Genomic DNA, 25,474 nt, shown 5'->3' on the forward strand with positions numbered 1-25,474 from the left:
AAAGATGGTAGAGAGAGAGAGAGAGACACCAGGATACATTTAAAGATGGTAGAGAGAGAGAGAGACACCAGGATACATTTAAAGATGGTAGAGAGAGAGAGAGAGAGACACCAGGATACATTTAAAGATGGTAGAGAGAGAGAGAGAGACACCAGGATACATTTAAAGATGGTAGAGAGAGAGAGAGACACCAGGATACATTTAAAGATGGTAGAGAGAGAGAGAGAGAGAGAGACACCAGGATACATTTAAAGATGGTAGAGAGAGAGAGACACCAGGATACATTTAAAGATGGTAGAGAGAGAGAGACACCAGGATACATTTAAAGATGGTAGAGAGAGAGAGAGAGAGACCAGGATATATTTAAAGATGGTAGAGAGAGAGAGAGAGACACCAGGATACATTTAAAGATGGTAGAGAGAGAGAGAGAGAGAGAGAGAGAGACACCAGGATACATTTAAAGATGGTAGAGAGAGAGAGACACCAGGATACATTTAAAGATGGTAAGAGAGAGAGAGAGAGACCAGGATACATTTAAAGATGGTAGAGAGAGAGAGAGAGAGAGAGACACCAGGATACATTTAAAGATGGTAGAGAGAGAGAGAGAGACACCAGGATACATTTAAAGATGGTAGAGAGAGAGAGAGAGAGAGAGAGAGAGAGAGAGAGAGAGACCAGGATGCATTTAAAGATGGTAGAGAGAGAGAGAGAGAGAGAGAGAGAGAGAGACACCAGGATACATTTAAAGATGGTAGAGAGAGAGAGACACCAGGATACATTTAAAGATGGTAGAGAGAGAGAGAGAGACACCAGGATACATTTAAAGATGGTAGAGAGAGAGAGAGAGACACCAGGATACATTTAAAGATGGTAGAGAGAGAGAGAGAGACACCAGGATACATTTAAAGATGGTAGAGAGAGAGAGAGAGAGAGAGAGAGAGACCAGGATGCATTTAAAGATGGTAGAGAGAGAGAGAGAGAGAGAGAGACACCAGGATACATTTAAAGATGGTAGAGAGAGAGAGACACCAGGATACATTTAAAGATGGTAGAGAGAGAGAGAGAGAGAGAGAGAGAGACCAGGATACATTTAAAGATGGTAGAGAGAGAGAGAGAGAGAGAGAGAGAGAGAGACCAGGATACATTTAAAGATGGTAGAGTGAGAGAGACACCAGGATACATTTAAAGATGGTAGAGAGAGAGAGAGACACCAGGATGCATTTAAAGATGGTAGAGAGACACCAGGATATATTTAAAGATGGTAGAGAGAGAGAGACACCAGGATACATTTAAAGATGGTAGAGAGAGAGAGAGACACCAGGATACATTTAAAGATGGTAGAGAGAGAGAGACACCAGGATACATTTAAAGATGGTAGAGAGAGAGAGACACCAGGATACATTTAAAGATGGTATAGAGAGAGAGAGAGAGAGACACCAGGATACATTTAAAGATGGTAGAGAGAGACAGACACCAGGATACATTTAAAGATGGTAGAGAGAGAGAGAGACACCAGGATACATTTAAAGATGGTAGAGAGAGACACCAGGATACATTTAAAGATGGTAGAGAGAGAGAGAGAGACACCAGGATACATTTAAAGATGGTAGAGAGAGAGAGAGACACCAGGATACATTTAAAGATGGTAGAGAGAGAGAGAGAGAGACACCAGGATACATTTAAAGATGGTAGAGAGAGAGAGAGAGACACCAGGATACATTTAAAGATGGTAGAGAGAGAGAGAGACACCAGGATACATTTAAAGATGGTAGAGAGAGAGAGAGAGAGAGAGACACCAGGATACATTTAAAGATGGTAGAGAGAGAGAGACACCAGGATACATTTAAAGATGGTAGAGAGAGAGAGACACCAGGATACATTTAAAGATGGTAGAGAGAGAGAGAGAGAGACCAGGATATATTTAAAGATGGTAGAGAGAGAGAGAGAGACACCAGGATACATTTAAAGATGGTAGAGAGAGAGAGAGAGAGAGAGAGAGAGAGACACCAGGATACATTTAAAGATGGTAGAGAGAGAGAGACACCAGGATACATTTAAAGATGGTAGAGAGAGAGAGAGAGACCAGGATACATTTAAAGATGGTAGAGAGAGAGAGACACCAGGATACATTTAAAGATGGTAGAGAGAGAGAGAGAGACACCAGGATACATTTAAAGATGGTAGAGAGAGAGAGAGAGAGAGAGAGAGAGAGAGAGAGAGAGAGACCAGGATGCATTTAAAGATGGTAGAGAGAGAGAGAGAGAGAGAGAGAGAGAGACACCAGGATACATTTAAAGATGGTAGAGAGAGAGAGACACCAGGATACATTTAAAGATGGTAGAGAGAGAGAGAGAGACACCAGGATACATTTAAAGATGGTAGAGAGAGAGAGAGAGACACCAGGATACATTTAAAGATGGTAGAGAGAGAGAGAGAGACACCAGGATACATTTAAAGATGGTAGAGAGAGAGAGAGAGACACCAGGATACATTTAAAGATGGTAGAGAGAGAGAGAGAGACACCAGGATACATTTAAAGATGGTAGAGAGAGAGAGAGAGAGAGAGAGAGAGAGAGAGAGACCAGGATACATTTAAAGATGGTAGAGAGAGAGAGAGAGAGAGAGAGAGAGAGAGACCAGGATGCATTTAAAGATGGTAGAGCGAGAGAGACACCAGGATACATTTAAAGATGGTAGAGAGAGAGAGAGACACCAGGATGCATTTAAAGATGGTAGAGAGACACCAGGATATATTTAAAGATGGTAGAGAGAGAGAGAGAGACACCAGGATACATTTAAAGATGGTAGAGAGAGAGAGAGACACCAGGATACATTTAAAGATGGTAGAGAGAGAGAGACACCAGGATACATTTAAAGATGGTAGAGAGAGACACCAGGATACATTTAAAGATGGTAGAGAGAGAGAGAGAGACACCAGGATACATTTAAAGATGGTAGAGAGAGAGAGAGACACCAGGATACATTTAAAGATGGTAGAGAGAGAGAGAGAGACACCAGGATACATTTAAAGATGGTAGAGAGAGAGAGAGAGACACCAGGATACATTTAAAGATGGTAGAGAGAGAGAGAGACACCAGGATACATTTAAAGATGGTAGAGAGAGAGAGAGAGAGAGAGATACCAGGATACATTTAAAGATGGTAGAGAGAGAGAGACACCAGGATACATTTAAAGATGGTAGAGAGAGAGAGACACCAGGATACATTATAGTCCCCTGGGCCACTACTTTAGACCTACCTTCTCTGCCCTCTGGGCCACTACTTTAGGCCTACCTTCTCTACCCTCTGGGCCACTACTTTAGGCCTACCTTCTCTGCCCTCTGGGCCACTACTTTAGGCCTACCTTCTCCCTGGGCCACTACTTTAGACCTACCTTCTCTGCCCTCTGGGCCACTACTTTAGGCCTACCTTCTCTACCCTCTGGGCCACTACTTTAGGCCTACCTTCTCTGCCCTCTGGGCCACTACTTTAGGCCTACCTTCTCTGCCCTCTGGGCCACTACTTTAGGCCTACCTTCTCTCTCCTCTGGGCCACTACTATAGACCTAACTTCTCTGCCCTCTGGGCCACTACTTTAGGCCTACCTTCTCTGTCCTCTGGGCCACTACTTTAGGCCTACCTTCTCTGCCCTCTGGGCCACTACTTTAGACCTACCTTCTCTGCCCTCTCCCTGGTCCACTACTTTAGACCTACCTTCTCTGTCCTCTGGGCCACTACTTTAGGCCTACCTTCTCTGCCCTCTGGGCCACTACTTTAGGCCTACCTTCTCTGCCCTCTGGGCCACTACTTTAGGCCTACCTTCTCTGCCCTCTGGGCCACTACTTTAGGCCTACCTTCTCTGCCCTCTGTGCCACTACTTTAGGCCTACCTTCTCTCTCCTCTGGGCCACTACTTTAGGCCTACCTTCTCTGTCCTCTCCCTGGACCACTACTTTAGACCTACCTTCTCTGCCCTCTGGGCCACTACTTTAGACCTACCTTCTCTACCCTCTGGGCCACTACTTTAGGCCTACCTTCTCTGCCCTCTGGGCCACTACTTTAGGCCTACCTTCTCTCTCCTCTGGGCCACTACTTTAGGCCTACCTTCTCTGTCCTCTCCCTGGGCCACTACTTTAGGCCTACCTTCTCTGTCCTCTCCCTGGGCCACTACTTTAGACCTACCTTCTCTGCCCTCTGGGCCACTACTTTAGACCTACCTTCTCTACCCTCTGGGCCACTACTTTAGGCCTACCTTCTCTGCCCTCTGGGCCACTACTTTAGGCCTACCTTCTCTGCCCCCTGGGCCACTACTTTAGGCCTACCTTCTCTGCCCTCTGGGCCACTACTGCCCTCTGGGCCACTACTTTAGGCCTACCTTCTCCCTGGGCCACTACTTTAGGCCTACCTTCTCTGCCCTCTGGGCCACTACTTTAGGCCTACCTTCTCTGCCCTCTGGGCCACTACTTTAGGCCTACCTTCTCTGTCCTCTCCCTGGGCCACTACTTTAGGCCTACATTCTCTGTCCTCTGGGCCACTACTTTAGGCCTACCTTCTCTGTCCTCTCCCTGGGCCACCACTTTAGGCCGACCTTCTCCCTGGGCCACTACTTTAGGCCTACCTTCTCTGCCCTCTCCCTGGGCCACTACTTTAGACCTACCTTCTCTGTCCTCTGGGCCACTACTTTAGGCCTACCTTCTCTGTCCTCTGGGCCACTACTTTAGGCCTACCTTCTCTGCCCTCTGGGCCACTACTTTAGGCCTACCTTCTCCCTGGGCCACTACTTTAGGCCTACCTTCTCCCTGGGCCACTACTTTAGGCCTACCTTCTCTGTCCTCTGGGCCACTACTTTAGGCCTACCTTCTCTGCCCTCTGGGCCAATACTTTTGGCCTACCTTCTCCCTGGGCCACTACTTTAGGCCTACCTTCTCTGCCCTCTGGGCCACTACTTTAGGCCTACCTTCTCCCTGGGCCACTACTTTAGGCCTACCTTCTAGGTCCTCTGGGCCACTACTTTAGGCCTACCTTCTCCCTGGGCCACTACTTTAGGCCTACCTTCTCCCTGGGCCACTACTTTAGGCCTACCTTCTCTGTCCTCTGGGCCACTACTTTAGGCCTACCTTCTCCCTGGGCCACTACTTTAGGCCTACCTTCTCTGCCCTCTGGGCCACTACTTTAGGCCTACCTTCTCCCTGGGCCACTACTTTAGGCCTACCTTCTCCCTGGGCCACTACTTTAGGCCTACCTTCTCTGCCCTCTGGGCCACTACTTTAGGCCTACCTTCTCCCTGGGCCACTACTTTAGGCCTACCTTCTCTGCCCTCTGGGCCACTACTTTAGGCCTACCTTCTCCCTGGGCCACTACTTTAGGCCTACCTTCTCTGTCCTCTGGGCCACTACTTTAGGCCTACCTTCTCCCTGGGCCACTACTTTAGGCCTACCTTCTCTGCCCTCTGGGCCACTACTTTAGGCCTACCTTCTCCCTGGGCCACTACTTTAGGCCTACCTTCTCCCTGGGCCACTACTTTAGGCCTACCTTCTCTGCCCTCTGGGCCACTACTTTAGGCCTACCTTCTCCCTGGGCCACTACTTTAGGCCTACCTTCTCCCTGGGCCACTACTTTAGGCCTACCTTCTCTGTCCTCTGGGCCACTACTTTAGGCCTACCTTCTCTGTCCTCTGGGCCACTACTTTAGGCCTACCTTCTCTGTCCTCTGGGCCACTACTTTAGGCCTACCTTCTCCCTGGGCCACTACTTTAGGCCTACCTTCTCCCTGGGCCACTACTTTAGGCCTACCTTCTCCCTGGGCCACTACTTTAGGCCTACCTTCTCTGTCCTCTGGGCCACTACTTTAGGCCTACCTTCTCTGCCCTCTGGGCCAATACTTTAGGCCTACCTTCTCTCTGCCCTCTGGGCCAATACTTTAGGCCTACCTTCTCCCTGGGCCACTACTTTAGGCCTACCTTCTCTGCCCTCTGGGCCACTACTTTAGGCCTACCTTCTCCCTGGGCCACTACTTTAGGCCTACCTTCTCTGTCCTCTGGGCCACTACTTTAGGCCTACCTTCTCCCTGGGCCACTACTTTAGGCCTACCTTCTCTGCCCTCTGGGCCACTACTTTAGGCCTACCTTCTCCCTGGGCCACTACTTTAGGCCTACCTTCTCCCTGGGCCACTACTTTAGGCCTACCTTCTCCCTGGGCCACTACTTTAGGCCTACCTTCTCCCTGGGCCACTACTTTAGACCTACCTTCTCTGCCCTCTCCCTGGGCCACTACTTTAGACCTACCTTCTCCCTGGGCCACTACTTTAGACCTACCTTCTCCCTGGGCCACTACTTTAGGCCTACCTTCTCCCTGGGCCACTACTTTAGGCCTACCTTCTCTGTCCTCTGGGCCACTACTTTAGGCCTACCTTCTCCCTGGGCCACTACTTTAGGCCTACCTTCTCTGCCCTCTCCCTGGGCCACTACTTTAGGCCTACCTTCTCTGCCCTCTGGGCCACTACTTTAGGCCTACCTTCTCTGTCCTCTGGGCCACTACTTTAGGCCTACCTTCTCCCTGGGCCACTACTTTAGGCCTACCTTCTCTGCCCTCTGGGCCACTACTTTAGGCCTACCTTCTCCCTGGGCCACTACTTTAGGCCTACCTTCTCCCTGGGCCACTACTTTAGGCCTACCTTCTCCCTGGGCCACTACTTTAGGCCTACCTTCTCCCTGGGCCACTACTTTAGGCCTACCTTCTCTGCCCTCTGGGCCACTACTTTAGGCCTACCTTCTCCCTGGGCCACTACTTTAGGCCTACCTTCTCCCTGGGCCACTACTTTAGGCCTACCTTCTCTGTCCTCTGGGCCACTACTTTAGGCCTACCTTCTCTGTCCTCTGGGCCACTACTTTAGGCCTACCTTCTCTGCCCTCTGGGCCACTACTTTAGGCCTACCTTCTCCCTGGGCCACTACTTTAGGCCTACCTTCTCCCTGGGCCACTACTTTAGGCCTACCTTCTCCCTGGGCCACTACTTTAGGCCTACCTTCTCTGCCCTCTGGGCCACTACTTTAGGCCTACCTTCTCCCTGGGCCACTACTTTAGGCCTACCTTCTCCCTGGGCCACTACTTTAGGCCTACCTTCTCCCTGGGCCACTACTTTAGGCCTACCTTCTCCCTGGGCCACTACTTTAGGCCTACCTTCTCTGTCCTCTGGGCCACTACTTTAGGCCTACCTTCTCTGTCCTCTGGGCCACTACTTTAGGCCTACCTTCTCTGCCCTCTGGGCCACTACTTTAGGCCTACCTTCTCTGCCCTCTGGGCCACTACTTTAGGCCTACCTTCTCCCTGGGCCACTACTTTAGGCCTACCTTCTCCCTGGGCCACTACTTTAGGCCTACCTTCTCCCTGGGCCACTACTTTAGACCTACCTTCTCTGCCCTCTCCCTGGGCCACTACTTTCGGATCAGTGAACTCTGGACGCCGACCCAGCAGCCAACTGTAGAGAAACACACACACACACTTAGCCCCCCAGCATTTAGCACACAGTAACACACAGTAAGACACACACACACACACACACACACACACACACACACACACACACACACACACACACACACACCCCACTACCTTGTGAAGTTCTGGAGTCTTGATGTGGATTCAGGAACAAACATTGGGATGGTTCTGGTGTGTCTGAAAACAAGAGAGGAGAGATACTGACTGACCAGGAGAGGAGGAGAGATACTGACTGACCAGGAGAGGAGGAGGAGGAGGAGGAGAGATACTGACTGACCAGGAGAGGAGAGATACTGACTGACCTGGAGAGGAGGAGGAGAGATACTGACTGACCAGGAGAGGAGGAGGAGAGATACTGACTGACCAGGAGAGGAGGAGGAGGAGGAGGAGAGATACTGACTGACCAGGAGAGGAGGAGGAGGAGGAGGAGAGATACTGACTGACCAGGAGAGGAGGAGAGATACTGACTGACCAGGAGAGGAGGAGAGATACTGACTGACCAGGAGAGAGGAGGAGGAGAGATACTGACTGACCAGGAGAGGAGGAGGAGGAGAGATACTGACTGACCAGGAGAGAGGAGGAGGAGAGATACTGACTGACCAGGAGAGGAGGAGGAGGAGAGATACTGACTGACCAGGAGAGAGGAGGAGGAGAGATACTGACTGACCAGGAGAGGAGGAGGAGGAGAGATACTGACTGACCAGGAGAGAGGAGGAGGAGAGATACTGACTGTCCAGGAGAGGAGGAGGAGGAGGAGAGATACTGACTGACCAGGAGAGAGGAGAGATACTGACTGTCCTGGAGAGAGGAGAGATACTGACTGACCAGGAGAGGAGGAGAGATACTGACTGACCAGGAGAGAGGAGAGATACTGACTGTCCTGGAGAGAGGAGAGATACTGACTGACCAGGAGAGGAGGAGGAGGAGGAGGAGAGATACTGACTGACCAGGAGAGGAGAGAGGAGGAGGAGGAGGAGAGATACTGACTGACCAGGAGAGGAGGAGGAGGAGAGATACTGACTGACCAGGAGAGGAGGAGAGATACTGACTGACCAGGAGAGGAGAGGAGAGATACTGACTGACCAGGAGAGGAGGAGGAGGAGAGATACTGACTGACCAGGAGAGAGGAGGAGGAGAGATACTGACTGACCAGGAGAGGAGGAGGAGGAGAGATACTGACTGACCAGGAGAGAGGAGGAGGAGAGATACTGACTGACCAGGAGAGGAGGAGGAGGAGAGATACTGACTGACCAGGAGAGAGGAGGAGGAGAGATACTGACTGTCCAGGAGAGGAGGAGGAGGAGGAGAGATACTGACTGACCAGGAGAGAGGAGAGATACTGACTGTCCTGGAGAGAGGAGAGATACTGACTGACCAGGAGAGGAGGAGAGATACTGACTGACCAGGAGAGAGGAGAGATACTGACTGTCCTGGAGAGAGGAGAGATACTGACTGACCAGGAGAGGAGGAGGAGGAGGAGGAGAGATACTGACTGACCAGGAGAGGAGAGAGGAGGAGGAGGAGGAGAGATACTGACTGACCAGGAGAGGAGGAGGAGGAGAGATACTGACTGACCAGGAGAGGAGGAGAGATACTGACTGACCAGGAGAGGAGAGGAGAGATACTGACTGACCAGGAGAGGAGGAGGAGGAGGAGAGATACTGACTGACCAGGAGAGGAGGAGGAGAGATACTGACTGACCAGGAGAGGAGGAGGAGAGATACTGACTGTCCAGGAGAGGAGGAGGAGGAGGAGAGATACTGACTGACCAGGAGAGGAGGAGGAGGAGGAGAGATACTGACTGTCCAGGAGAGGAGGAGGAGAGATACTGACTGACCAGGAGAGGAGGAGGAGGAGGAGAGATACTGACTGTCCAGGAGAGGAGGAGAGATACTGACTGTCCAGGAGAGGAGGAGGAGAGATACTGACTGACCAGGAGAGGAGGAGGAGAGATACTGACTGTCCAGGAGAGGAGGAGGAGGAGGAGAGATACTGACTGACCAGGAGAGGAGGAGGAGGAGGAGAGATACTGACTGTCCAGGAGAGGAGGAGGAGGAGGAGGAGGAGAGATACTGACTGACCAGGAGAGGAGGAGGAGGAGGAGGAGGAGAGATACTGACTGACCAGGAGAGGAGGAGGAGAGATACTGACTGACCAGGAGAGGAGGAGGAGGAGGAGAGATACTGACTGACCAGGAGAGGAGGAGGAGGAGGAGGAGAGATACTGACTGACCAGGAGAGGAGAGAGGAGGAGGAGGAGGAGAGATACTGACTGACCAGGAGAGGAGGAGGAGGAGAGATACTGACTGACCAGGAGAGGAGGAGAGATACTGACTGACCAGGAGAGGAGAGGAGAGATACTGACTGACCAGGAGAGGAGGAGGAGGAGGAGAGATACTGACTGACCAGGAGAGGAGGAGGAGAGATACTGACTGACCAGGAGAGGAGGAGGAGAGATACTGACTGTCCAGGAGAGGAGGAGGAGGAGGAGAGATACTGACTGACCAGGAGAGGAGGAGGAGGAGGAGAGATACTGACTGTCCAGGAGAGGAGGAGGAGAGATACTGACTGACCAGGAGAGGAGGAGGAGGAGGAGAGATACTGACTGTCCAGGAGAGGAGGAGAGATACTGACTGTCCAGGAGAGGAGGAGGAGAGATACTGACTGACCAGGAGAGGAGGAGGAGAGATACTGACTGTCCAGGAGAGGAGGAGGAGGAGGAGAGATACTGACTGACCAGGAGAGGAGGAGGAGGAGGAGAGATACTGACTGTCCAGGAGAGGAGGAGGAGGAGGAGGAGGAGAGATACTGACTGACCAGGAGAGGAGGAGGAGGAGGAGGAGGAGAGATACTGACTGACCAGGAGAGGAGGAGGAGAGATACTGACTGACCAGGAGAGGAGGAGGAGGAGGAGAGATACTGACTGTCCAGGAGAGGAGGAGAGATACTGACTGTCCAGGAGAGGAGGAGGAGAGATACTGACTGACCAGGAGAGGAGGAGGAGAGATACTGACTGTCCAGGAGAGGAGGAGGAGGAGGAGAGATACTGACTGACCAGGAGAGGAGGAGGAGGAGGAGAGATACTGACTGTCCAGGAGAGGAGGAGGAGGAGGAGGAGGAGAGATACTGACTGACCAGGAGAGGAGGAGGAGGAGGAGGAGGAGAGATACTGACTGTCCAGGAGAGGAGGAGAGATACTGACTGTCCAGGAGAGGAGGAGGAGGAGAGATACTGACTGACCAGGAGAGGAGGAGGAGGAGGAGGAGGAGGAGAGATACTGACTGACCAGGAGAGGAGGAGGAGGAGGAGGAGGAGGAGGAGAGATACTGACTGACCAGGAGAGGAGAGATACTGACTGACCAGGAGAGGAGGAGAGATACTGACTGTCCAGGAGAGGAGGAGGAGAGATACTGACTGTCCAGGAGAGGAGGAGGAGGAGGAGGAGGAGGAGGAGGAGGAGGAGGAGGAGGAGGAGGAGGAGAGATACTGACTGTCCAGGAGAGGAGGAGGAGGAGGAGAGATACTGACTGTCCAGGAGAGGAGGAGGAGGAGGAGGAGGAGGAGGAGGAGGAGAGATACTGACTGACCAGGAGAGGAGGAGAGATACTGACTGTCCAGGAGAGGAGGAGGAGGAGGAGGAGGAGGAGGAGGAGAGATACTGACTGTCCAGGAGAGGAGGAGGAGGAGGAGAGATACTGACTGTCCAGGAGAGGAGGAGGAGGAGGAGGAGGAGGAGGAGGAGAGATACTGACTGACCAGGAGAGGAGGAGGAGGAGGAGGAGGAGGAGGAGGAGGAGGAGAGATACTGACTGACCAGGAGAGAGGAGGAGGAGGAGAGGAGGAGGAGAGATACTGACTGACCAGGAGAGGAGGAGGAGGAGGAGGAGGAGGAGGAGGAGAGATACTGACTGACCAGGAGAGGAGGAGGAGGAGGAGGAGGAGGAGGAGGAGGAGAGATACTGACTGACCAGGAGAGGAGGAGGAGGAGGAGGAGGAGGAGGAGGAGGAGGAGAGATACTGACTGACCAGGAGAGGAGGAGGAGGAGGAGGAGGAGGAGGAGGAGGAGAGATACTGACTGACCAGGAGAGGAGGAGGAGGAGGAGGAGGAGGAGGAGGAGGAGGAGAGATACTGACTGACCAGGAGAGGAGGAGGAGGAGGAGGAGGAGGAGGAGGAGGAGGAGAGATACTGACTGACCAGGAGAGGAGGAGGAGGAGGAGGAGGAGGAGGAGGAGGAGGAGAGATACTGACTGACCAGGAGAGGAGGAGGAGGAGGAGGAGGAGGAGGAGAGATACTGACTGACCAGGAGAGGAGGAGGAAGAGGAGAGATACTGACTGACCAGGAGAGGAGGAGAGATACTGACTGTCCAGGAGAGGAGGAGGAGGAGGAGAGATACTGACTGTCCAGGAGAGGAGGAGGAGGAGGAGAGATACTGACTGTCCAGGAGAGGAGGAGGAGGAGGAGAGATACTGACTGTCCAGGAGAGGAGGAGGAGGAGGAGAGATACTGACTGTCCAGGAGAGGAGGAGGAGGAGGAGGAGGAGGAGGAGAGATACTGACTGTCCAGGAGAGGAGGAGGAGGAGGAGAGATACTGACTGTCCAGGAGAGGAGGAGGAGGAGGAGAGATACTGACTGTCCAGGAGAGGAGGAGGAGGAGGAGGAGGAGGAGGAGAGATACTGACTGTCCAGGAGAGGAGGAGGAGGAGGAGGAGAGATACTGACTGACCAGGAGAGGAGGAGGAGGAGGAGGAGGAGGAGAGATACTGACTGTCCAGGAGAGGAGGAGGAGGAGAGATACTGACTGTCCAGGAGAGGAGGAGGAGGAGGAGGAGGAGAGATACTGACTGTCCAGGAGAGGAGAGATACTGACTGACCAGGAGAGGAGAGGAGAGATACTGACTGACCAGGAGAGAGGAGGAGGAGGAGGAGAGATACTGACTGACCAGGAGAGGAGGAGGAGAGATACTGACTGACCAGGAGAGGAGGAGGAGAGATACTGACTGTCCAGGAGAGGAGGAGGAGGAGGAGAGATACTGACTGACCAGGAGAGGAGGAGGAGGAGGAGAGATACTGACTGTCCAGGAGAGGAGGAGGAGAGATACTGACTGACCAGGAGAGGAGGAGGAGGAGGAGAGATACTGACTGTCCAGGAGAGGAGGAGAGATACTGACTGTCCAGGAGAGGAGGAGGAGAGATACTGACTGACCAGGAGAGGAGGAGGAGAGATACTGACTGTCCAGGAGAGGAGGAGGAGGAGGAGAGATACTGACTGACCAGGAGAGGAGGAGGAGGAGGAGAGATACTGACTGTCCAGGAGAGGAGGAGGAGGAGGAGGAGGAGAGATACTGACTGACCAGGAGAGGAGGAGGAGGAGGAGAGGAGAGATACTGACTGACCAGGAGAGGAGGAGGAGAGATACTGACTGACCAGGAGAGGAGGAGGAGGAGGAGAGATACTGACTGTCCAGGAGAGGAGGAGAGATACTGACTGTCCAGGAGAGGAGGAGGAGAGATACTGACTGACCAGGAGAGGAGGAGGAGAGATACTGACTGTCCAGGAGAGGAGGAGGAGGAGGAGAGATACTGACTGACCAGGAGAGGAGGAGGAGGAGGAGAGATACTGACTGTCCAGGAGAGGAGGAGGAGGAGGAGGAGGAGAGATACTGACTGACCAGGAGAGGAGGAGGAGGAGGAGGAGGAGAGATACTGACTGTCCAGGAGAGGAGGAGAGATACTGACTGTCCAGGAGAGGAGGAGGAGGAGAGATACTGACTGACCAGGAGAGGAGGAGGAGGAGGAGGAGGAGAGGAGAGATACTGACTGACCAGGAGAGGAGGAGGAGGAGGAGGAGAGGAGGAGAGATACTGACTGACCAGGAGAGGAGGAGGAGGAGGAGAGATACTGACTGACCAGGAGAGGAGGGAGAGATACTGACTGTCCAGGAGAGGAGAGGAGAGATACTGACTGACCAGGAGAGGAGGAGGAGGAGGAGAGATACTGACTGACCAGGAGAGGAGGAGGAGAGATACTGACTGACAGGAGAGGAGGAGGAGAGATACTGACTGTCCAGGAGAGGAGGAGGAGGAGGAGAGATACTGACTGACCAGGAGAGGAGGAGGAGGAGGAGAGATACTGACTGTCCAGGAGAGGAGGAGGAGAGATACTGACTGACCAGGAGAGGAGGAGGAGGAGGAGAGATACTGACTGACCAGGAGAGGAGGAGAGATACTGACTGTCCAGGAGAGGAGGAGGAGAGATACTGACTGACCAGGAGAGGAGGAGGAGAGATACTGACTGACCAGGAGAGGAGGAGGAGGAGGAGAGATACTGACTGACCAGGAGAGGAGGAGGAGGAGGAGAGATACTGACTGTCCAGGAGAGGAGGAGGAGGAGGAGGAGGAGAGATACTGACTGACCAGGAGAGGAGGAGGAGGAGGAGGAGGAGAGATACTGACTGACCAGGAGAGGAGGAGGAGGAGGAGAGATACTGACTGTCCAGGAGAGGAGGAGAGATACTGACTGTCCAGGAGAGGAGGAGGAGAGATACTGACTGACCAGGAGAGGAGGAGGAGAGATACTGACTGTCCAGGAGAGGAGGAGAGGAGGAGAGATACTGACTGACCAGGAGAGGAGGAGGAGGAGAGATACTGACTGTCCAGGAGAGGAGGAGGAGGAGGAGGAGGAGAGATACTGACTGACCAGGAGAGGAGGAGGAGGAGGAGGAGGAGAGATACTGACTGTCCAGGAGAGGAGGAGAGATACTGACTGTCCAGGAGAGGAGGAGGAGGAGAGATACTGACTGACCAGGAGAGGAGGAGGAGGAGGAGGAGGAGGAGAGATACTGACTGACCAGGAGAGGAGGAGGAGGAGGAGGAGGAGGAGAGATACTGACTGACCAGGAGAGGAGAGATACTGACTGACCAGGAGAGGAGGAGAGATACTGACTGTCCAGGAGAGGAGGAGGAGAGATACTGACTGACCAGGAGAGGAGGAGGAGGAGGAGGAGGAGGAGGAGGAGGAGAGGAGGAGGAGAGATACTGACTGTCCAGGAGAGGAGGAGGAGGAGGAGAGATACTGACTGTCCAGGAGAGGAGGAGGAGGAGGAGGAGGAGGAGGAGGAGGAGAGATACTGACTGACCAGGAGAGGAGGAGAGATACTGACTGTCGGCGAGGAGGAGGAGGAGGAGGAGGAGGAGGAGAGATACTGACTGCCAGGAGAGGAGGAGGAGGAGAGATACTGACTGACCAGGAGAGGAGGAGGAGGAGGAGGAGGAGGAGAGATACTGACTGACCAGGAGAGGAGGAGGAGGAGGAGGAGGAGGAGGAGAGATACTGACTGACCAGGAGAGGAGGAGGAGGAGGGAGGAGGAGGAGGAGAGATACTGACTGTCCAGGAGAGGAGGAGGAGAGATACTGACTGACCAGGAGAGGAGGAGGAGAGATACTGACTGACCAGGAGAGGAGGAGAGATACTGACTGTCCAGGAGAGGAGGGAGAGAGATACTGACTGACCAGGAGAGGAGGAGGAAGAGGAGAGATACTGACTGTCCAGGAGAGGAGGAGGAGAGATACTGACTGTCCAGGAGAGGAGGAGGAGAGATACTGACTGTCCAGGAGAGGAGGAGGAGGAGAGATACTGACTGTCCAGGAGAGGAGGAGGAGAGGAGAGATACTGACTGACCAGGAGAGGAGGAGGAGGAGGAGAGATACTGACTGTCCAGGAGAGGAGGAGGAGGAGGAGGAGGAGGAGGAGAGATACTGACTGTCCAGGAGAGGAGGAGGAGGAGGAGAGATACTGACTGTCCAGGAGAGGAGGAGGAGGAGGAGAGATACTGACTGTCCAGGAGAGGAGGAGGAGGAGGAGAGATACTGACTGACCAGGAGAGGAGGAGGAGGAGGAGAGATACTGACTGTCCAGGAGAGGAGGAGGAGGAGGAGGAGGAGAGATACTGACTGACCAGGAGAGGAGGAGGAGGAGGAGGAGGAGAGATACTGACTGACCAGGAGAGGAGGAGGAGGAGGAGAGATACTGACTGTCCAGGAGAGGAGGAGAGATACTGACTGTCCAGGAGAGGAGGAGGAGAGATACTGACTGACCAGGAGAGGAGGAGGAGAGATACTGACTGTCCAGGAGAGGAGGAGGAGGAGGAGAGATACTGACTGACCAGGAGAGGAGGAGGAGGAGGAGAGATACTGACTGACCAGGAGAGGAGGAGGAGGAGGAGGAGGAGGAGAGATACTGACTGACCAGGAGAGGAGGAGGAGGAGGAGGAGGAGAGATACTGACTGTCCAGGAGAGGAGGAGAGATACTGACTGTCCAGGAGAGGAGGAGGAGGAGAGATACTGACTGACCAGGAGAGGAGGAGGAGGAGGAGGAGGAGAGATACTGACTGACCAGGAGAGGAGGAGGAGGAGGAGGAGGAGGAGGAGAGATACTGACTGACCAGGAGAGGAGAGATACTGACTGACCAGGAGAGGAGGAGAGATACTGACTGTCCAGGAGAGGAGGAGGAGAGATACTGACTGTCCAGGAGAGGAGGAGGAGGAGGAGGAGGAGGAGGAGGAGGAGGAGGAGGAGGAGAGATACTGACTGTCCAGGAGAGGAGGAGGAGGAGGAGAGATACTGACTGTCCAGGAGAGGAGGAGGAGGAGGAGGAGGAGGAGGAGGAGGAGAGATACTGACTGACCAGGAGAGGAGGAGAGATACTGACTGTCCAGGAGAGGAGGAGGAGGAGGAGGAGGAGAGGAGGAGAGATACTGACTGTCCAGGAGAGGAGGAGGAGGAGGAGAGATACTGACTGTCCAGGAGAGGAGGAGGAGGAGGAGGAGGAGAGGAGGAGAGATACTGACTGACCAGGAGAGGAGGAGGAGAGATACTGAGCAGGAGAGGAGGAGGAGGAGGAGAGATACTGACTGACCAGGAGAGGAGGAGAGAGGAGGAGGAGGAGGAGGAGGAGAGATACTGACTGACCAGGAGAGGAGGAGGAGGAGGAGGAGGAGGAGGAGGAGGAGAGATACTGACTGTCCAGGAGAGGAGGAGGAGGAGGAGGAGGAGAGATACTGACTGTCCAGGAGAGGAGGAGGAGGAGGAGGAGGAGGAGAGGAGGAGGAGAGATACTGACTGTCCAGGAGAGGAGAGGAGGAGGAGGAGGAGGAGAGATACTGACTGTCCAGGAGAGGAGGAGGAGGAGGAGGAGGAGAGATACTGACTGTCCAGGAGAGGAGGAGGAGGAGGAGGAGAGTACTGACTGTCCAGGAGGAGGAGGAGGAGGAGAGATACTGACTGACCAGGAGAGGAGGAGGAGGAGGAGGAGGAGAGGAGGAGAGATACTGACTGTCCAGGAGAGGAGGAGGAGGAGGAGAGGAGGAGGAGAGATACTGACTGTCCAGGAGAGGAGGAGGAGGAGAGATACTGACTGTCCAGGAGAGGAGGAGGAGAGATACTGACTGTCCAGGAGAGGAGGAGGAGGAGAGATACTGACTGTCCAGGAGAGGAGGAGGAGGAGGAGAGATACTGACTGTCCAGGAGAGGAGGAGGAGGAGGAGGAGAGATACTGACTGTCCAGGAGAGGAGGAGGAGGAGGAGAGATACTGACTGTCCAGGAGAGGAGGAGGAGGAGGAGGAGGAGGAGAGATACTGACTGTCCAGGAGAGGAGGAGGAGGAGGAGAGATACTGACTGTCCAGGAGAGGAGGAGGAGGAGAGATACTGACTGTCCAGGAGAGGAGGAGGAGGAGGAGGAGGAGAGATACTGACTGTCCAGGAGAGGAGGAGGAGGGAGGAGGAGAGATACTGACTGTCCAGGAGAGGAGGAGGAGGAGGAGGAGAGATACTGACTGTCCAGGAGAGGAGGAGGAGGAGGAGAGATACTGACTGTCCAGGAGAGGAGGAGGAGGAGGAGGAGGAGAGATACTGACTGTCCAGGAGAGGAGGAGATACTGACTGACCAGGAGAGGAGGAGGAGAGATACTGACTGACCAGGAGAGGAGGAGGAGGAGGAGAGATACTGACTGACCAGGAGAGGAGGAGGAGAGTACTGACTGACCAGGAGAGGAGGAGGAGATACTGACTGTCCAGGAGAGGAGGAGGAGGAGGAGAGATACTGACTGACCAGGAGAGGAGGAGGAGGAGGAGAGATACTGACTGTCCAGGAGAGGAGGAGGAGAGATACTGACTGACCAGGAGAGGAGGAGGAGGAGGAGAGATACTGACTGTCCAGGAGAGGAGGAGAGATACTGACTGTCAGGAGAGGAGGAGGAGAGATACTGACTGACCAGGAGAGGAGGAGGAGAGATACTGACTGTCCAGGAGAGGAGGAGGAGGAGGAGAGATACTGACTGACCAGGAGAGGAGGAGGAGGAGGAGAGATACTGACTGTCCAGGAGAGGAGGAGGAGGAGGAGGAGGAGAGATACTGACTGACCAGGAGAGGAGGAGGAGGAGGAGGAGGAGGAGAGATACTGACTGACCAGGAGAGGAGGAGGAGAGATACTGACTGACCAGGAGAGGAGGAGGAGGAGGGAGAGATACTGACTGTCCAGGAGAGGAGGAGAGATACTGACTGTCCAGGAGAGGAGGAGGAGAGATACTGACTGACCAGGAGAGGAGGAGGAGAGATACTGACTGTCCAGGAGAGGAGGAGGAGGAGGAGGAGAGATACTGACTGACCAGGAGAGGAGGAGGAGGAGGAGAGATACTGACTGTCCAGGAGAGGAGGAGGAGGAGGAGGAGGAGAGATACTGACTGACCAGGAGAGGAGGAGGAGGAGGAGGAGGAGAGATACTGACTGTCCAGGAGAGGAGGAGAGATACTGACTGTCCAGGAGAGGAGGAGGAGGAGAGATACTGACTGACCAGGAGAGAGGAGGAGGAGGAGGAGAGGAGGAGAGATACTGACTGACCAGGAGGAGGAGGAGGAGGAGGAGGAGGAGAGATACTGACTGACCAGGAGAGGAGAGATACTGACTGACCAGGAGAGGAGGAGAGATACTGACTGTCCAGGAGAGGAGGAGGAGAGATACTGACTGTCCAGGAGAGGAGGAGGAGGAGGAGGAGGAGGAGGAGGAGGAGGAGGAGGAGGAGGAGGAGAGATACTGACTGTCCAGGAGAGGAGGAGGAGGAGGAGAGATACTGACTGTCCAGAGAGGAGGAGGAGGAGGAGGAGGAGGAGGAGGAGGAGAGATACTGACTGACCAGGAGAGGAGGAGAGATACTGACTGTCCAGAGGAGGAGGAGGAGGAGGAGAGGAGGAGGAGAGATACTGACTGTCCAGGAGAGGAGGAGGAGGAGGAGAGATACTGACTGTCCAGGAGAGGAGGAGGAGGAGGAGGAGGAGGAGGAGAGATACTGACTGACCAGGAGAGGAGGAGGAGGAGAGAGGAGGAGGAGGAGGAGGAGGAGGAGAGATACTGACTGACCAGGAGAGGAGGAGAGGAGGAGGAGGAGGAGGAGGAGGAGAGATACTGACTGACCAGGAGAGGAGGAGGAGGAGGAGGAGGAGGAGGAGGAGAGATACTGACTGACCAGGAGAGGAGGAGGAGGAGGAGGAGGAGGAGGAGGAGGAGAGATACTGACTGACCAGGAGAGGAGGAGGAGGAGGAGGAGGAGGAGGAGAGGAGGAGGAGGAGAGATACTGACTGACCAGGAGAGGAGGAGGAGGAGGAGGAGGAGGAGGAGGAGGAGGAGAGATACTGACTGACCAGGAGAGGAGGAGGAGGAGGAGGAGGAGGAGGAGAGATACTGACTGACCAGGAGAGGAGGAGGAGGAGGAGGAGGAGGAGGAGGAGAGGAGGAGAGATACTGACTGACCAGGAGAGGAGGAGGAGGAGGAGGAGGAGGAGGAGGAGGAGGAGGAGGAGGAGGAGAGATACTGACTGACCAGGAGAGGAGGAGGAGGAGGAGGAGGAGGAGGAGGAGGAGGAGGAGAGATACTGACTGACCAGGAGAGGAGGAGGAGGAGGAGGAGGAGGAGGAGAGATACTGACTGACCAGGAGAGGAGGAGGAAGGAGGAGAGATACTGACTGACCAGGAGAGGAGGAGAGATACTGACTGTCCAGGAGAGGAGGAGGAGGAGGAGAGATACTGACTGTCCAGGAGAGAGAGGAGGAGGAGGAGAGATACTGACTGTCCAGGAGAGGAGGAGAGGAGGAGGGAGAGATACTGACTGTCCAGGAGAGGAGGAGGAGGAGGAGAGATACTGACTGTCCAGGAGAGGAGGAGGAGGAGGAGGAGGAGGAGGAGAGATACTGACTGTCCAGGAGAGGAGGAGGAGGAGGAGAGATACTGACTGTCCAGGAGAGGAGGAGGAGGAGGAGAGATACTGACTGTCCAGGAGAGGAGGAGGAGGAGGAGGAGAGGAGGAGAGATACTGACTGTCCAGGAGAGGAGGAGGAGGAGGAGGAGAGATACTGACTGACCAGGAGAGGAGGAGGAGGAGGAGGAGGAGGAGAGATACTGACTGTCCAGGAGGAGGAGGAGGAGGAGAGATACTGACTGTCCAGGAGAGGAGGAGGAGGAGGAGGTGAGATACTGACTGTCCAGGAGAGGAGGAGGAGGAGAGATACTGACTGACCAGGAGAGGAGGAGGAGAGATACTGACTGACCAGGAGAGGAGGGAGAGATACTGACTGTCCAGGAGAGGAGGAGGAGAGATACTGACTGACCAGGAGAGGAGGAGGAGAGATACTGACTGTCCAGGAGAGGAGGAGGAGAGATACTGACTGTCCAGGAGAGGAGGAGGAGAGATACTGACTGACCAGGAGAGGAGGAGGAGAGATACTGACTGACCAGGAGAGGAGGAGGAGAGATACTGACTGTCCAGGAGAGGAGGAGAGATACTGACTGTCCAGGAGAGAGGAGAGATACTGACTGACCAGGAGAGGAGGAGGAGGAGGAGGAGGAGAGATACTGACTGTCCAGGAGAGGAGGAGGAGGAGGAGGAGGAGAGATACTGACTGTCCAGGAGAGGAGGAGGAGGAGAGATACTGACTGTCCAGGAGAGGAGGAGGGAGAGATACTGACTGTCCAGGAGAGGAGGAGGAGGAGGAGGAGAGATACTGACTGTCCAGGAGAGGAGGAGGAGGAGGAGGAGGAGAGATACTGACTGTCCAGGAGAGGAGGAGGAGGAGGAGGAGAGATACTGACTGTCCAGGAGAGGAGGAGGAGAGATACTGACTGACCAGGAGAGAGAGGAGGAGAGATACTGACTGACCAGGGAGAGGAGGAGAGATACTGACTGTCCAGGAGAGGAGGAGGAGAGATACTGACTGACCAGGAGAGGAGGAGGAGAGATACTGACTGTCCAGGAGAGGAGGAGGAGAGATACTGACTGTCCAGGAGAGGAGGAGGAGAGATACTGACTGACCAGGAGAGGAGGAGAGATACTGACTGTCCAGGAGAGGAGGAGGAGAGATACTGACTGACCAGGAGAGGAGGAGAGATACTGACTGTCCAGGAGAGAGGAGAGATACTGACTGACCAGGAGAGGAGGAGGAGGAGGAGGAGGAGAGATACTGACTGTCCAGGAGAGGAGGAGGAGGAGGAGGAGGAGAGATACTGACTGTCCAGGAGAGGAGGAGGAGGAGAGATACTGACTGTCCAGGAGAGGAGGAGGAGGAGAGATACTGACTGTCCAGGAGAGGAGGAGGAGAGATACTGACTGTCCAGGAGAGGAGGAGGAGGAGGAGGAGGAGAGATACTGACTGTCCAGGAGAGGAGGAGGAGGAGGAGGAGGAGAGATACTGACTGTCCAGGAGAGGAGGAGGAGGAGGAGGAGAGATACTGACTGTCCAGGAGAGGAGGAGGAGGAGGAGAGATACTGACTGTCCAGGAGAGGAGGAGAGGATACTGACTGACCAGGAGAGGAGGAGAGATACTGACTGACCAGGAGAGGAGGAGAGATACTGACTGTCCAGGAGAGGAGGAGAGATACTGACTGACCAGGAGAGGAGGAGGAGAGATACTGACTGTCCAGGAGAGGAGGAGGAGAGATACTGACTGTCCAGGAGAGGAGGAGGAGAGATACTGACTGACCAGGAGAGGAGGAGAGATACTGACTGTCCAGGAGAGGAGGAGGAGAGATACTGACTGTCCAGGAGAGGAGGAGAGATACTGACTGACCAGGAGAGGAGGAGAGATACTGACTGACCAGGAGGAGGAGGAGAGATACTGACTGTCCAGGAGAGGAGGAGAGATACTGACTGACCAGGAGAGGAGGAGGAGAGATACTGACTGTCCAGGAGAGGAGGAGGAGGAGGATACTGACTGTCCAGGAGAGGGGAGGAGGAGAGATACTGACTGACCAGGAGAGGAGGAGAGATACTGACTGTCCAGGAGAGGAGGAGGAGAGATACTGACTGTCCAGGAGAGGAGGAGAGATACTGACTGTCCAGGAGGAGGAGAGATACTGACTGACCAGGAGAGGAGGAGGAGGAGGAGGAGGAGAGATACTGACTGTCCAGGAGAGGAGGAGGAGGAGGAGGAGGAGAGATACTGACTGTCCAGGAGAGGAGGAGGAGGAGAGATACTGACTGTCCAGGAGAGGAGGAGGAGGAGAGATACTGACTGTCCAGGAGAGGAGGAGGAGGAGGAGGAGGAGGAGAGATACTGACTGTCCAGGAGAGGAGGAGGAGGAGGAGGAGGAGAGATACTGACTGTCCAGGAGAGGAGGAGGAGGAGGAGGAGGGAGAGATACTGACTGTCCAGGAGAGGAGGAGGAGAGATACTGACTGTCCAGGAGAGGAGGAGGAGAGATACTGACTGTCCAGGAGAGGAGGAGAGATACTGACTGTCCAGGAGAGGAGGAGAGATACTGACTGACCAGGAGAGGAGGAGGAGAGATACTGACTGTCCAGGAGAGGGAGGAGGAGAGATACTGACTGTCCAGGAGAGGAGGAGGAGAGATACTGACTGCCAGGAGAGGAGGAGAGATACTGACTGTCCAGGAGAGGAGGAGGAGGAGATACTGACTGACCAGGAGAGGAGGAGAGATACTGACTGTCCAGGAGAGAGGAGGAGAGATACTGACTGTCCAGGAGAGGAGGAGGAGGAGGAGGAGGAGAGATACTGACTGTCCAGGAGAGGAGGAGGAGAGGAGGAGGAGGAGAGATACTGACTGTCCAGGAGAGGAGGAGAGGAGGAGAGATACTGACTGTCCAGGAGAGGAGGAGGAGAGATACTGACTGTCCAGGAGAGGAGGAGGAGGAGGAGGAGGAGAGATACTGACTGTCCAGGAGAGGAGGAGGAGGAGGAGGAGGAGAGATACTGACTGTCCAGGAGAGGAGGAGGAGGAGGAGGAGAGATACTGACTGTCCAGGAGAGGAGGAGGAGGAGGAGAGATACTGACTGTCCAGGAGAGGAGGAGGAGGAGGAGAGATACTGACTGTCCAGGAGAGGAGGAGGAGGAGAGATACTGACTGACCAGGAGAGGAGGAGGAGGAGAGATACTGACTGTCCAGGAGAGGAGGAGGAGGAGGAGAGATACTGACTGACCAGGAGAGGAGGAGGAGAGATACTGACTGTCCAGGAGAGGAGGAGGAGAGATACTGACTGTCCAGGAGAGGAGGAGGAGGAGGAGGAGGAGGAGAGATACTGACTGTCCAGGAGAGGAGGAGGAGGAGGAGGAGGAGAGATACTGACTGTCCAGGAGAGGAGGAGGAGGAGGAGGAGAGATACTGACTGTCCAGGAGAGGAGGAGGAGGAGGAGGAGAGATACTGACTGTCCAGGAGAGGAGGAGGAGGAGGAGAGATACTGACTGTCCAGGAGAGGAGGAGGAGGAGGAGAGATACTGACTGTCCAGGAGAGGAGGAGGAGACTGAGGAGAGGAGGAGGAGAGATACTGACTGTCCAGGAGAGGAGGAGGAGGAGGAGAGATACTGACTGTCCAGGAGAGGAGGAGGAGGAGAGATACTGACTGTCCAGGAGAGGAGGAGGAGGAGGAGGAGGAGAGATACTGACTGTCCAGGAGAGGAGGAGGAGGAGGAGGAGGAGAGATACTGACTGTCCAGGAGAGGAGGAGGAGGAGGAGGAGAGATACTGACTGTCCAGGAGAGGAGGAGGAGGAGGAGGAGGAGAGATACTGACTGTCCAGGAGAGGAGAGAGGAGGAGGAGGAGAGATACTGACTGTCCAGGAGAGGAGGAGGAGGAGGAGGAGAGATACTGACTGTCCAGGAGAGGAGGAGGAGGAGAGATACTGACTGTCCAGGAGAGGAGGAGGAGGAGAGATACTGACTGTCCAGGAGAGGAGGAGGAGGAGGAGGAGGAGAGATACTGACTGTCCAGGAGAGGAGGAGGAGGAGGAGAGATACTGACTGTCCAGGAGAGGAGGAGGAGGAGGAGGAGGAGAGATACTGACTGTCCAGGAGAGGAGGAGGAGGAGGAGAGATACTGACTGACCAGGAGAGGAGGAGGAGAGATACTGACTGTCCAGGAGAGGAGGAGGAGGAGGAGAGATACTGACTGACCAGGAGAGGAGGAGGAGGAGAGATACTGACTGTCCAGGAGAGGAGGAGGAGGAGGAGGAGGAGAGATACTGACTGTCCAGGAGAGGAGGAGGAGGAGGAGGAGGAGGAGAGATACTGACTGTCCAGGAGAGGAGGAGGAGGAGGAGGAGGAGGAGAGATACTGACTGTCCAGGAGAGGAGGAGGAGGAGGAGGAGGAGAGATACTGACTGTCCAGGAGAGGAGGAGGAGGAGGAGGAGGAGAGATACTGACTGTCCAGGAGAGGAGGAGGAGGAGGAGGAGAGATACTGACTGTCCAGGAGAGGAGGAGGAGGAGGAGAGATACTGACTGTCCAGGAGAGGAGGAGGAGGAGAGATACTGACTGTCCAGGAGAGGAGGAGGAGGAGGAGGAGGAGAGATACTGACTGTCCAGGAGAGGAGGAGGAGGAGGAGGAGGAGAGATACTGACTGTCCAGGAGAGGAGGAGGAGGAGGAGGAGGAGAGATACTGACTGTCCAGGAGAGGAGGAGGAGGAGGAGAGGAGGAGAGATACTGACTGTCCAGGAGAGGAGGAGGAGGAGGAGGAGGAGAGATACTGACTGTCCAGGAGAGGAGGAGGAGGAGGAGGAGAGATACTGACTGTCCAGGAGAGGAGGAGGAGGAGAGATACTGACTGTCCAGGAGAGGAGGAGGAGGAGGAGGAGGAGAGATACTGACTGTCCAGGAGAGGAGGAGGAGGAGGAGGAGAGATACTGACTGTCCAGGAGAGGAGGAGGAGGAGAGATACTGACTGTCCAGGAGAGGAGGAGGAGGAGGAGGAGGAGAGATACTGACTGTCCAGGAGAGGAGGAGGAGGAGGAGGAGGAGAGATACTGACTGTCCAGGAGAGGAGGAGGAGGAGGAGGAGAGATACTGACTGTCCAGGAGAGGAGGAGGAGGAGGAGAGATACTGACTGTCCAGGAGAGGAGGAGGAGGAGGAGGAGGAGAGATACTGACTGACCAGGAGAGGAGGAGGAGGAGAGATACTGACTGTCCAGGAGAGGAGGAGGAGGAGGAGAGATACTGACTGACCAGGAGAGGAGGAGGAGGAGGAGGAGAGATACTGACTGTCCAGGAGAGGAGGAGGAGGAGGAGGAGGAGGAGAGATACTGACTGTCCAGGAGAGGAGGAGGAGGAGGAGGAGGAGAGATACTGACTGTCCAGGAGAGGAGGAGGAGGAGGAGGAGGAGAGAGATACTGACTGTCCAGGAGAGGAGGAGGAGGAGGAGGAGGAGAGATACTGACTGTCCAGGAGAGGAGGAGGAGGAGGAGAGATACTGACTGTCCAGGAGAGGAGGAGGAGGAGGAGGAGGAGAGATACTGACTGTCCAGGAGAGGAGGAGGAGGAGGAGGAGAGATACTGACTGTCCAGGAGAGGAGGAGGAGGAGAGATACTGACTGTCCAGGAGAGAGGAGGAGGAGAGGAGGAGGAGGAGGAGAGATACTGACTGTCCAGGAGAGGAGGAGGAGGAGGAGGAGGAGAGATACTGACTGTCCAGG

The 25,474-nt window shown here is 54.7% G+C and overlaps 2 protein-coding genes across 2 annotated transcripts in view; both read right to left on the minus strand.

Moving 5' to 3' along the window:
- LOC123741909 (B9 domain-containing protein 1) overlaps positions 1-25,474 on the minus strand; it is a 50,646-nt gene that overhangs the window by 14,259 nt on the left and 10,913 nt on the right. Inside the window, exons 5-6 of the mRNA XM_082976208.1 lie at positions 7,607-7,669; positions 7,405-7,472 (exon numbers count right to left, since the gene is read on the minus strand). Of these exons, the coding sequence (XP_082832334.1) occupies positions 7,405-7,472; positions 7,607-7,669 (131 nt within the window). The remainder of the gene's footprint in view (positions 1-7,404; positions 7,473-7,606; positions 7,670-25,474) is intronic.
- On the minus strand, positions 7,675-11,289 carry LOC145879734 (uncharacterized; the record flags this gene model as incomplete). Its single annotated transcript, XM_082976062.1, has 1 exon — positions 7,675-11,289. A coding segment is annotated over one exon (3,615 nt), but the record flags the coding sequence as incomplete, so codon positions are not given.

This window comes from Salmo salar, chromosome 06 (assembly GCF_965601325.2).
Source record: "Salmo salar chromosome 06, fSalSal1, whole genome shotgun sequence".
Lineage (NCBI taxonomy): Eukaryota > Metazoa > Chordata > Actinopteri > Salmoniformes > Salmonidae > Salmo > Salmo salar.